The 12,959-nt window shown below is 54.8% G+C and overlaps 2 protein-coding genes across 6 annotated transcripts in view; one reads left to right on the top strand and one right to left on the bottom strand.

Moving 5' to 3' along the window:
* Positions 1-1,840: 1,840 nt before the first annotated feature.
* On the bottom strand, positions 1,841-12,766 carry LOC309864229 (uncharacterized protein). Of its 2 annotated transcripts, none has more exons than XM_082729585.1 (5): positions 10,109-12,766; positions 9,893-9,984; positions 8,055-8,278; positions 7,462-7,577; positions 1,841-3,937 (listed from the first exon to the last, which is right to left on the bottom strand). In XM_082729585.1, exons 1-4 carry the CDS (start codon positions 10,158-10,160, stop codon positions 7,529-7,531), a joined length of 417 nt encoding a protein of 138 aa, XP_082585711.1. In that variant the 5' UTR covers positions 10,161-12,766; the 3' UTR covers positions 1,841-3,937; positions 7,462-7,528. The 2 variants fall into 2 exon arrangements, with proteins under 2 accessions (XP_082585711.1, XP_082585710.1); XM_082729584.1 differs by lacking the exon at positions 1,841-3,937 and adding an exon at positions 5,413-5,666.
* Positions 9,236-12,959, top strand: part of SYNJ2 (synaptojanin 2) — a 93,516-nt gene continuing 89,792 nt past the window's right edge. For 2 of the 4 annotated variants that reach the window (XM_082729569.1, XM_082729568.1), the window contains exon 1: positions 9,246-9,468. In XM_082729569.1, the coding sequence (XP_082585695.1) occupies positions 9,342-9,468 (127 nt within the window). In that variant the 5' untranslated portion in view covers positions 9,246-9,341. Of the gene's footprint in view, positions 9,469-12,959 lie in introns of all 4 variants that reach the window. The other 2 variants (XM_082729571.1, XM_082729570.1) reach the window with 2 other exon arrangements.

Genomic DNA, 12,959 nt, shown 5'->3' with positions numbered 1-12,959 from the left:
TTGGGGCTAGGAGTTTATGTTGGAAAGGGGCTCTAGGATACATGTTCCTTCAGAAATCTTTGATAGGGTCTGACCAAAGGTGAATGACTGAGTAATAGGTGTTATTTTATAAATAATGGAAGGTAGAGGGTGTTGATTCCAGTGTGGGCCGAAGTTTTTTCAAAGCTAATGTTCTAAAACACGTTTGGGTTCCGGCTTTCCCTGGACGTGATGAGGTATTGGGTGCCTAGGACAATAATGTGCTTCCCTGTTGGAGTGGGAACATAGCTTCTTAGGTTTTCAGACAGAAATATAGGGGGTGCCTGGGTGGCTCAGTTTGTTAAGCGTCTGCCTTTGGCTCAGGTCACGATCCCAGGATCCTGGGATCAAGCCCCACATCGGGCTCCCTGTTCAGCAGGAAATCTGCTTCTCCCTCTTTCTCTGTCCCTCCCTCTGCTTGTGTGCTCTTCCACTCTTTCGCAAATAAATATATAAAATCTTTTTGTTTTTTAAAGATTTTATATCTTTATTTGACAGAGAGAGACAGAGCAAGAGCATGAACATGGGGTTGAGGGGGATGGAGGAAGAAGCAGGCTTCTCGACGTGGTGCTTGATCCCAGGATCCTGGGATCATGACCTGAGCTGAAGGCAGATGCCTAACAACTGAGCTCCCCAGGTGCCCTAAAATCTTTAAAAATATACATCTAGGGGCGCCTGGGTGGCTCAGTGGGTTAAGCCTCTGCCTTCAGCTCAGGTCGTGATCCCAGGATCCTGGGATCGAGCCCCACATCGGGGCTCTCTGCTCAGCAGGGAGCCTGCTTCCCCCCCTCTCTCTGTCTGTTGCTCTGCCTACTTGTGGTCTCTCTCTGTCAAATGAATAAATAAAATATTTTAAAAAATAAAAATAAAAATATACATCTAGAACATGAGAAAATAGGGCCTCATGGGAAAACAGCAAAGATGGAAACTTCCTAACATGGAGTCCCTTCAGCTTCCCTACCTCACCAAGGATTATGGTGCAGAAAGAAAGAGCTGAGAGCTGCTACCTTCCCTCCAGCTGACCTAGCTCGAGAGTCCTGGGTCATCTGAGACTTTTAGAGTTGAGTTTTCTATTGCTTCCAGCCAAAGCCTTCCAAAGTACTCCTGATACACCGGCTACAATATGTTATTACTGAAAGATTTTCCTAATTTTGTCCAGAAGGGAATGACCATGTAATGATCCAAAATTTCACTGTCCTTTTCAAAACAGTATTATGAAGCAAAATTGAAGAGAAATTTTTTTTAAGAATTTGGGGCACCTGGGGGTTCAGTCAGATAAGTGTCTGCCTTCAGCTCAGGTCGTGATCTCAAGGTCCTGGGGCTGGACCCAGGGAAGCCTGCTTCTCCCTCTCCCTCTGCCTGCCGTTCTGCCTGCTTGTGCTCTCTCCGTCTCTCTGTCAAATAAATAAACAAAATCTTAAAAGAACAAAGAGAATTTATATTTGGGGGCACCTGAGTGGCTCAGTGGGGTAAGTGTCTTACACTTGGTTTCAGCTTAGGTCGTGATGTCAGGGTCTGAAGATAGAGCCCCATGTTAGGCTCGCTGCTCAGCAGGGCGTCTGCTTGTCCCTCTCCCTCTGCCTCTTCCCCTGCTCCCACTCACTTTCTCAAACAAATAAATCTAAAAAACGAGAATTTCTATTTCAATAACTTCTAAACATACAGAAAAAGGCATGGTTGTAGATGCATACTTTATATAATTTATCTTTTTAAATTTTTTATTTTATTTTTAATTCCATTACAAATTTATTTTCTGAAAGTTTTCAAACATGCAGAAAAACACACGCATCCAGAAAGTGTTTCCTTTCTCACACAACCACAGAAGGGGTCATCCCCCAGCCTCCCAGCCTGCCTTCCTCCAGGAATGGGGAACTTAGCTCTACACAGGGCAGCCTTTTTTCTTTTTTGACCCCTCATTGCTAGAAAAGTCTTCTGAACATTGAATTAAAGCTGCTCTCTGGGGTGATGATGTACAGACCTAATGATAAAACCCCTTGTGGCATTTCTCTGTCTCTGCATCTTGGAACCCGCTCAGAAAGGAGGTATTTGGAAGGAGGGTCGAGGATGCCCCGGAAACAGGTTGAGGTGGGAGCACATTCCAGAGGCCTGAGCCTCCTCCTGAGCGGGAATGTGGCCCTGCCCTCTTCCTCCCCGCCCCGCCCCCCAGCTAGTTGCCTGGCTCTAGCTCCGGGCATAGGAGGGTGCGGGAGAAAGACCTTCGTTGTCAGAACCACTTGAGCCGGCAACCCCTGAGCCGGCCGAACCCAGGCCAGATAATCGTCCGCCATGGGAGGTGCCCCCCGAGTGTGGAATCGAGCACGCAGGCAGCCAGACGCGAGCTGTCCATGGCATCTGGCCCCACACCGCGACCTGGGACCGGTGGGCTTTGTGTGGGTCGTTAGCTGTGATGCGGGATGCAGGCCTGACCGGCAGCTGCTCTGCCTGCGTGCGGGGCTTGGTCTTGGCCTCAGAAGTGAAGAAAGCGCCCCGGGGCCCCAGAGCCCGCAGGCGCCCATGCAGGCAGGCTTCCTTTCAGCCCATCCAAGCAGCAGGTTTTGTTGACCTTCACTCGGAGACCGGGAGGGAAGGAAGCCGCCCAGGGCCCTCGGGCAAAGAGGGCAGGCGGCACACAAACTCGTGGGAGAGCCTTTGAGTCACCCGCACCTGGATCTGCGAAGCTCAGCACCCGGCACCCTCCCGTGCTCTGAGACAGTCCCCCGGGGAGGCCAGGCTGCTGGAGGGGCGCCGTGAAAAAAAGCAAAGCAAGCCCTACCCCATTCCCTGGAGCTCAGGTCGTAGGTGCAGGGGTGTGTGAGATTCGGAGGCATTTACTCCTTTTTCACAAACATGATAATGAACTTCTGACCAGCCTCCTACGAAGGCCTCCTGACACCCAGCCCACCGTGTAAAGGCCAACGGAGCCAGGCCAGCTCTCCCAGGGAGACCTGAGAGCCCAGCGGGGTCTCATCTCTTTGTTCAACAAGGACCCCTGGAACACCAGGCACTGGGTGTCCTGTGGCAGCCGAACAGATGCAGCCCTCGCTTTACGGAGCAGCAGAACGGGGGTTGGGGGATGCTCGGAGTGATGGCTAGCACCTCCCGAGGGCCCCCTCCAGCCCAGCTCTGTCCCAGACCCTTTCCATGCATCTTCCTTCTCACAAATCCACGCAAAAGCACGTGAAGCCCCAAGCAGGTAAGCAAATTGCTCAAGACTGCCCAGCGGGGAAAGGGTAGATCAGGCCATCAGGCTGCAGAGTTGCCTTTGACTCCTATGTGCTGGTCACCATTGGAGGATGTCAGTGGAGTAATTCACGGTCATGAGCTGAACGCTGGTAAACAAAGGAGAAGCATCCCACTCTGCCTGTTGTGTTGGCGCGCCCACTGGGTAACACAGTTGTGAGAATTTCCCATTTCTGGAGGAATCTTGGCTACAAATGAAGAAGGAATGAGAGAATTGAACCGAACTATTGACAGGTGTTACAGCATGGAGGGTTGGGGGCCCTGCGTCACAACGAGGAGAAACCAGACATATGCTTCCTGATGGGAGGCGCACACCCCAGCCACGAGTCGGAATCTGCTCGAGCTTCTGTCTCTCACACCCCTGCCCCCGGGCCACAGATCACACAGAGGGCAAACAACCCCAGCGACCACACTCAGCGGAGTCCCGTCTTCCCCTTGATGACACTCCACGCCGTCGAGAGCCTCGCTGGAGAAGGGTGTCCGGAGTGTTCACGGGGCTTCTAGGAGTGGGGGGCCTGGAAGCCAGCCCAGGGGAGCAGTGAGTGTACCGGAGCAGACCAGGAGGCATGCGGAACAGCCCCAGGAGCCTGGAGGTTTCGCCAGGGAAGCTAAGGGGGTTCAGAGTCCCTGCCGCCGAGTTTCCTGTGTGCTTTTCATCCTCTGAAGTCGGTAACTAGACCTTCAGGCACAGTGAGGGTGAAGCAGGAAGAATCGAGATGGAAAGAAGAACCACCGTCAGCTCATCTGTGTTCGGCAAGTGCTCCCATCGGGCTGGCCATGACCGGCACCCCACAGGACCCCAAAGACCGGTCTTGGTCCTACCAGACCCATCGCAGACTTTGCCGTCTGCTCCTTGAGATGCTTCCTTCCCTGGGACTCCAGGACCCCGTCCCTGCTGGGTGCCCTCCCACCTCGCGGGCATCCCCCCACCCAGGCCAGCACCCAGCCCCTGGGGAACCCATCCAGGGCCCAGGCTTCAAATGCCATCGGATGCCCATAGCCTCTATATTTCCATCTCCGCCCCGCCCCCGCCCTCGGACTACAGGCCTGTGTAGCCCACCGCCCGTGGGACACCTCCACCGGCGTTTGAACGAGGCGCCCCAAACCCGTGACCCAGCCACCTGCTCCTCCCTGCGCCGCCTCCATCCCACGCCAATGCCGTCCTTCCAATCGCTCTGGCCAAAAGCATAGGGTTGTCCAAACTCCTGTCTTTTCCCCATATTCTTATCTGTTCTAACAGCAAAACCCATTGGCGCACCCCTCAAAAGCCTACACAGAATAGGACCGGTTCTCTCCAGCCCCCTCCCACCCTCGCTGCGGCACCCTGGCCACAGCAGCCTCCCTCTCTGCTCCTTGCTCTCCCTCCCTCTGCCCTGCGCTCAGGTTTCAGTATCCCAGACCTTGGGACGCTCTGATGAAAACCGCATCTGAGCTCGGCTCTGCTCTGCTCCCATCTCTCAGAGCAAAAGTCAGTGTAGCGAGGGCTCGCGCCTCCTCCAGCCCCTCCTCAGGGATTTGCACTGGCTGTTCCCGGCACCAGAAATGCCCTTCCCTGAGACACCCACGGGGCTCTTTCCCTCCATTGCTTCAGTTCCTAACTCAGACGTCACTTCTCAACGAGGCCCTCCCTGACCCCCGTTTAAAATTGTCCCTCCTCCCAGCATTCTCCTGTGCCCCGCAGCACTGTCACCATCTACCATGTTAATGGATTTTGTTTGTGGGATGTCCCCTCTGTGGCAGGGACTTTCCTCTGTTTTGTGTGCTGCTGTATCCCCAGGGTCTAGAACAATCCTGGGCACACAGCAGGTGCTCAGAAAATATCTGTTCCCTAAATTCATCAGCCGGGGTCAGAATCACTGCCACGGGTGACCACAGAAGTTGTGACTCCTCTGCTCTCACGGGACGAGATGGAACTAAGGGGACTCATTTATTCACTGGGCAGGCTCTCTGGTTGCCACTAGGAATCAGCATTCCTGCTCCGTGAGCTTATAATACAGTGGGAGGAGGGTGACAGAGAAATAAGGAAATAAACAAAGGATTTCTTCTGTTGGAGAGGGAAGCATGCGAAGGAGAAAATCGGAGAGGAGAAGAAGACAGGAGATGGCGAGCTGGTCTGCTCCAGGCCACTCGAACAAAGTTCCGCAGACAGCGGGCTTCAACAACAGAAGTTTATTTCTCACAGTTCCGGAGACTGGAGGTCAGAGAACCCTGCGCTGGCAAGTTGGAGTCTCCAAAGGCCTTTTTCCTTGGTCTATAGGCGACCAGCCGTCTTCTCTCTGGGGTTTCACCAGTCTTCCCTCTGCACCTGTTTGGGTCCTGATCTCTGCTTCTTAAAGGGACATAGATTGGATGAGGGTCCATCCACGTGGCCTCATTTTAGCCCAATCGCTTCTTTATAGGGCCTGACCCTAAACACAGCCACATGCTGAGTGTGAATTTGGAGAGACACAATTTAGCCCATAACCGGGGGTGAGGTGGGTGGAGAAAATTGAGGCAGAGACTGGCCAATGCTTTCAGGACACCTCCAGGGGCCACCCCACTCTAGAGGTCCTAGGGGCTCAGCAAGGCCAACAGAGCAGTTCAACTTCATTCTCTCTTCCCCTGGCCTGAGAGCCCCCCCAGTCCACCTCCCACTCGCAGCTCCCCATGAGCTCCGAGTGTATCAGAGAGAACCAAACCTCAGCCCATGGGGAATCTAACACTGGTCAGACCCTGGTGACAGAATTGAGACATTCTACTCCTTTGGCAAAGAGCCCAAGAGAAGACCAGCTGAGGTTGTCCCCGGTTTTAGGATCCCAAGATCTCCTCAAGCCCAGGGGACTTGGAACACACTTTCTAGGGACAACTGTGCTACAGCAAATGTTCTGGGCCTTTCTCGCTTTCCTCAGTTCCCGTCCCCAACCCCCTTTTTTGCGTATTGTGGGTTCAGCCGGGTCCAGGTCCTTGAAAGGATGATGTCTCTTACCCTCCTTCTCGACCCTGCCCTCCCACTGTCCTCTCTCTCCCTACAAAGAGCCCATCATTCCACCTGCCCTGGGGGCCTGACCATCCTTTTCATCTCTTGCATCCTCTCCACACAGGGGCTCTAATTCCCCCCCCCCCACCACCTCCTGTCTGCTGCCTGCAAAGGCCTGGCCCGTCTCAGAAAGCCTCTACTTTCCCCGTGGGCTGCATCGCATCGGTGTTTCTCGCAGCTGAGCTCCTAGAGCCTGCCACTACCCTTCCTGCCTGCATTTCTTTCTTAATTCTTCGCAAGCTGACTTTTTCCCAGCCCTCTAATAAAACTAAGCACTCGAAGGTCATCAAGCCAAGGATCTCTTCTGAGTCCTCATTCTTGAATTTTTTTAAAAGTTCTTAAAGTACGATCCACAACCCCGGGGCTTGGACAGATGACCCTGAGATCAAAAGTCAGATGCTTAACCGAATGAGCCACCCAGGCGCCCCTGAATCCCTCTTCATACAGACCCTTCCGAGGTTTACAACCACTGGCCACTCCCGCCTTCCTCCGCTCCTCTCTAATCTCTCGGGCTGCTGCGTTGGGGCTTTCCTCCATCCCTCCCAGGCTCACAAGCCCGCCTCCACTCCCCTCCAGAGACAGCCTCTCCACCACCTCCACTCTCATGTCTGGCCTTTTCTACTGGCTGACCTTGCTCATCTTGAGCTCAGCTCAACCCCAACCACCCCCACCAGCCGGCTCCCTGGTTCTCCTGTCTCTGTCGATGGTGCTGCTCTGTCCCTGGCTTCCTTTCTGCCTCCTCGCTGCCTTTTCGCCTCTCATGCCATCAGGCCCCACGGACAAGCTGTTTATTTCTTCCAAAGCTCTTCCCTCTTTCTCACTCTACTTTGAGATTTCCCTGGACTCCAGACTCCCCAGGTCCTGCTTGCCTCCCCCCAGCACAGCCAGCATGAATTTCCTACAGGGGAGTTGGGGAGGACCCATGGCCCAGCGAGGCAGTGTGCATGTAAGACTGGCTCTTTGTCCCCTATCCCTGTAGATGGCGCACTCCAGTGACCTGAAAACCCAGCAGGCTCCTGGCTCATTCAGCCACTTGTCAGAGATGAGGGGGGCGGCCACTATAGTTCACTGAGTCTAAGAGGCACACAGTACCATTGCTGCAGTCTGGGCACAGCCAACAATTTACACAGGTGAGCAGGCAGCATTGCTCCTTTCTTAGTGGTTCCTAAAACCATGGTTCGTCTTACCCCTGATCACGTCTTAGATTCTATAAGCTGTAAAGCTCAGGTGCTGGACTTCACGGTGGGAAAGTTTCTACAATATGTACAGCATGGCGCTAGGCAGAGCTTCGAATGATGTGATGCTAGAGAAGGAACAAAAGAGCGTGAGAGTTAAAATTTTAAAAGCCTGGTCCTCCCTGAGATCTTACCCCTAAATTGTGAAACAGAGCTAAGAGGAAAGAAATATAAAAACATGTCTCAAGCAACCCATGAGCGCATGAGAGCTGAAATGTACATCTGTGAATCTGAGGACCTACATACAAACACTATTTCCTGGGACCTCATCATTCCAGGAGGGCTTCCTGGAGGAAGCCAGCTTCAAATTTAAAAGAAAAGGAAAGTGGGCCGGAGGGGACTTTGTATCATTTCGTGGGTACACTGTTCTCAGGAGGATTATATCTCCATTTCACAGAGGAAGAAACTATGTGGGCAGATTCTGAGCATCCTACCTGGGACAGCCACACTTCATAACTGAATTTGTGAGCAAAAGGACAAAAGCCCAAGGAATGATATGAGTCTCTGCCAGTTGTTTGCATTTACTTTATTCCCCAGTTCATCACCTGGGGGGTTGTCCACAGTGGATTGAATATCTGGTCATTCCCAGTCTTTCATGAATGTCTGTAAGGGGCACCACAGTGTCCCGCTGGCCACTGGGGACGACTCCTTCCAGAACATGCTCCAGAGACAGCCTGACCCATCCCTTCTCAAGGTGAGCAGGTTGGGGTGAGAAGAGTCGGGTTGATTTGGGAGCCTGATGGAGGTCTCCGGGGCTGTGCATACACACCTGTGACAGGAGAAGGAAACAAAACCTTCAACCCCACCCAAGGCTCCATTCTGGGTAAGCCGTCCCCCCAACTCCCCTCTCCAGTGGAGGAAGCAGGGATATGTGCTGGGGGCCATATGTTGTGAGTACAAACAGGCTAACTGCAGTGTCTGCCCTGATGTCAAGGACTATACCCCAGAATGGGGGGAGGGGCCGCAAGCTGGAGGGGAGGAGGCAGCTGCCTCCACCAGCACCTGACAGCCGCCCTGACCCCTGACTCAGCATCGAGTAAGCGGGTGGGACAGGCACTGCCTCTATCTGACAGGTGAGGCAAGCTGGTTCTGAGAGTCAAGGTCACATAAGGGGCCCGCGTCATAGTCTCCGTTCTCTCCGGGGCATCACGCCTTGGATCCCCCAGATTCCCCGGTGTGGAAGTGGGCCACAATATCCTCACGTATAGAAAGCTAATAAAAGGCTGAGCCCCTTTGGGGAGTTAACTCGAGGCTCAGTGCCTCCTTAAACCCGCTACACCCGCAGGGCAACTGAGGCACAGAGCGTTGAAGTGACCGGCCCAGGGTCGTGCACCGCCCGGGCGGGGACTGGGGGGAGGCAGGCGGCGGACTCCCGCCTCGCGGCCCCGCGGGCCAGGCCCGGGCTGCCCATATAAGGCCGCGGCGCCCTGCAGCGTTTCCAGGCCCCAGGGGGCATCCCGCGCCCCCGGCCTCCTGCGCGTCCAGGAATGTGTGGAATCTTCCTCCCCGGCTGCCGCCCGCCGCAGGGAGGGCTTCCCCTCCCGCGCGGGGCCCGCGATCAGCCCCCGAGCCAAGCCCCGGGCCCGCCCGGCCGCCCGCAGCAGCCGCCTGGCCGCTGGGGGGAGCGCGGCGCCTTCGGCAGCGGGACGCGGGGGCGGGCGGCGGGGCGCCCTCACCTGCCCGGGGCCGGGCGGGGAAGGCTGGGGAGGAGGCGGGGGAGGAGCTTGCGCGGGGCCGGCAGTCCCGGCCCAAAGTGAAACTCCCGGCACTTGCGGGAGCGCGGGGAGCGGGGACGGGCTGCGCGCCCTCGGGCCGGACGCGCCCCGGCGCCCATGGCGCTGAGCAAAGGGCTGCGGCTCCTCGGGCGGCTGGACGCCTCGGGGGAGTGCAGCGTCCTGCTGGAGGCGCGCGGCCGCGGGGACTGCCTGCTCTTCGAGGCCGGCACGGTGGCCACGCTCGGTGAGTACGACCCCGCCGCCGACCCGCGGCTGGGGCTGCGCTCCCCTGCTCTCCCGTCCCGGGGGAGCGACGCCCGAGGCGAGGGCGCCTGCCGCGCCCAGAGAAAGGGGCACCTCCCGTCCCCGAGGTGACCAGCCCCGGCGGCGTGGGGGGCGCGCCGAGACAGCTGGGGCGTGGGGGGCGCGCGCGGGCTGCGGGAAGCCTGTTTGAGTGAGGTGACCCCCGGGGACGCCGGAGTGGCCCTCGGGCTCGGCCCAGGGCGCGGCGGTCCCCAGCTCCTCCTGGGGGGCTGCCCTCGCCGCGCCCGCGGGTCGTTGAGTTCTTGGAGAGCGGGTGTGGCCCTTAACGCCCCGCGCTCCGCGGGGACACATTCGAGATTCACCGCGATCCCAGGGGATTGACTTAACCCCCCCGGACCCTGTACCTGGTGCTCGTTTTCCTTTGCATCTGTAGATGAAACCACTGATCGCCTGATTGCCGGTTGGTTTGTGCTGGCTAGCTTCTGTTCCGGAGGGACTGGGGGACACAAACACGGGAACATAGACGCCGGAGAAACCTCTGATCGTAGATATTTGGGCGAGAAGCGTCAGTTCTGCAAAGTGCGGAACTCGTAAGCAAACGTGCTAGCCGGTGACCCTACCTTTATGCTGGATGTATTTGAAGTTAGACGACACCAAGCCAGTACATTTCATGTCGGAGCTTCAGGAAGTGTGGATACGGGCCTTTTGCCAAGGACTTTAGTGATGATCTCATTTAACTTTCACAGTTGCGCCAAAGAGCTACTATTATCCGCATGTTATAGATGAGTAGACTGGGGCCTGGAGAGACCGTGAGACTTGCTTGCCCCAAGGTGACACACCTCTACCTGAGTCCTGTGCTGCGTTTTCAAAGATTTATTTATGGGGGCCCGGGCAGAAGGGGAGAGAGAGAATCTCAAGTCGACTCCCAACCCCTGGTGGGACTTGTTCTCACACCCGGGGATCATGACCTGAGCTGAAACCAAGAACCAGGGGCTTAACCCGCTGAGTATGTTGTGTTTCATACAATGCATGGCTTCCTTGGTGTCACCAACCAGTCACCCTAACCCCTGTTTTGTGGCTAACTTCACCGGGAAGGCCAAAGTGAGCAAAAGCAGGTGAGATTGTTAGAACTTTGAACTTGAACTTAAACAAACTTAAGTGAGGAAGGTCACTGTCCTTTAGGTTCTGGATGACCAGTGCCCTCACTCCCACAACACTTAACAAATATTTCCAAGTCTTTTTGCGCCCGGCATGGGTATGCATGGATTCTTCAATTAGGATATACATCCTGGAAGAAGCCTCTCTTCTACTGCAGTTTCCCTATAATCATTTCATTAGCATATAGTTATCGGGCTTGTTTTCAGTGGCCTGGTTACCGAAACAATGTCTCCAGTATTGTCAGTACCATAGTGTGCCTCTGATCCTTGATTAAATTATTATCAGATTTCTCTGGTGTGTGCTCTGTCCTGAAAAAATCCAAGTTTGGTCATTTGCTAAGGTCTTGAAAGAAAACCACAGAAATTTCCATTCCATTTTAGATGTCTACTTCATACCACATTTATCAGAACCGAGAGATTCATTTCATGGTACAAAAATACTCCTTCATCAAAGAGATTAAAATGTCCATCACTTGGATTATGGCGATGCGAAACAAGGTTCCTGCACATTTAAGAGTTCTTTTGAAGTCACTTGGAGAAAAAGACTTTATTTTTTCAGAAGAGGAGATTTTAAAATGATGGATGAAAAGAATAAAATGCACATTTTCCATTTGGAAATTCAGTTCGGGCTGCGATGCGTGTATTTCTGGGGGGGTTTCAGAGCCCTGGATTCCAGTAGAGGGTAGCATGGAAGGCGTTGGCTGGTCTTCAACTCATGTGCAGCTCACATTTGTCACTTAACCTAGCATTCATTTTTCGGTAGAACTTAGGCTCGGATACTTAATTCTTAAGTCTGCTTTTCTTCAGTGAAGTGAAACTATTTTTAAAAAGCAGCTGTCCTGCCCTTGGTGGCCTTGCTCTCCCGGTGGGGGCGGGGCGGGGATTATCCAAGCCTCCTGTTACTAGAAAGTTGTTGTTTGAGGCTTTTCAAGTATCCGAAACGCGCCGCATTTGGACAGAATGGTGCTGAATTTGAAATCCCGTCTGTGCTTCAGAGGGCTGGCTTCTTGGCTTGCCTTCCTTGACAAGGAAAAGCGGACTTTCATTTTTTTCCCCCCAGAAGATTCTAGTGTCTGCTCTTGCCAGCGGCCAGATATCTGTGGAAGCCAGCGTAGCTGGTATGGGGATCCTGACCGCTCACCCTTTCCATGAGGTTCGAGGAGAGGGGTGGGGATGGGGGGGGCGGCTTCCTCTCCCTTGAGCTGCCGTCTCCTCTGATGGATGTCCCCCGGAGGAATGAGAGGCCAGGGTCACTTACGTGGACTGTTTATGACCATGTGGGTGGGGTGGTTCCCCCCAGCCCGGGAATGTTCCTCCCTCTCCGTCCTGCTCTGAGGCTGATTCATGCTGCTGCTTTTAGGGGGAGCCACGGGAGAACAGGCTGCAGGACAGCTCTTCAAGGGACACGTTAGCCCATAAGGATCCACACTTGAAAGGGCCTCTCCCAGCTGGTCGGGGGCTCACAAACAACGGCTTTGCCTGGCTTTGCATTTGCAGGCGGTGCTCAGAGAGGCTTGAGCTGGGCTGTGAGTTCAGCAGAAGCTGGTGATGCTTGGCTGGGCTGTGGCTGGGCGCGGTCCCTCTGTTCGTTCTGCGGTGACTCTGGGGACCATCTCCACGCCAGGCCATGGAGCCTGCCAGTGGGAAGGTTGCTGAGGGGATACTTCTAAATTCCTGCTCCTGAAGGAATTAGGTTGAGAGTCTATCTTCAGAGTAGTTCAGTGAGAACAGGGATTCGGAAACAGAAAAGCCAAACACGGTGGCACCAATTACAAAAGGTTTGTTACGTTTTCTCGTTTTCTCGGTGACTTGATTCCAAGGCAGGAGGCTTCCCAAGCACAGGTGTAAAGAAAGCCATGGCATAGCATAGCTGGGGAACAGCTCCCCGTGGCCGGCAACCCACAGTTAGCGCAGATGTTCTTTTATTTGCACATCTGGAGGAAAAGTGCCTGCTGGCTTTCCTTTCGTCTCTCTCAGACTCGGTGTGGACCAGGGGACGGGAACTGTGCCTGTTGTCCACGGGTTTCATTTTCAGAACGAGCACGGGTCGTCCAAGTCCAGGCCTCTCCCAGCAGCCCCCAGGGCGGGCGTGCGTTGGCGCAGGGGTTTGAGAGCGAGGGCCGCCCGGCCTCTTTCCCCAACCGCACGTGCTGTTGCGCAGGGAGCCGGGGCCATGGCGGGGCAGGGTGGGAAGGAGGCCTGGGAGACTTAATTAACTTAATTAGTGAGTGTCCCTAAATTACTCTGAGCTTCTGGGGGGAAAGTTTCTGTGTAAACACCGGGCCTGGGCTTTCCCAGCCGATGTTTATATAAA

Source organism: Mustela nivalis (genome assembly GCF_964662115.1).
Source record: "Mustela nivalis genome assembly, chromosome: 5".
NCBI lineage: Eukaryota > Metazoa > Chordata > Mammalia > Carnivora > Mustelidae > Mustela > Mustela nivalis.
This window is presented reverse-complemented; position numbering and strand designations above follow the sequence as displayed.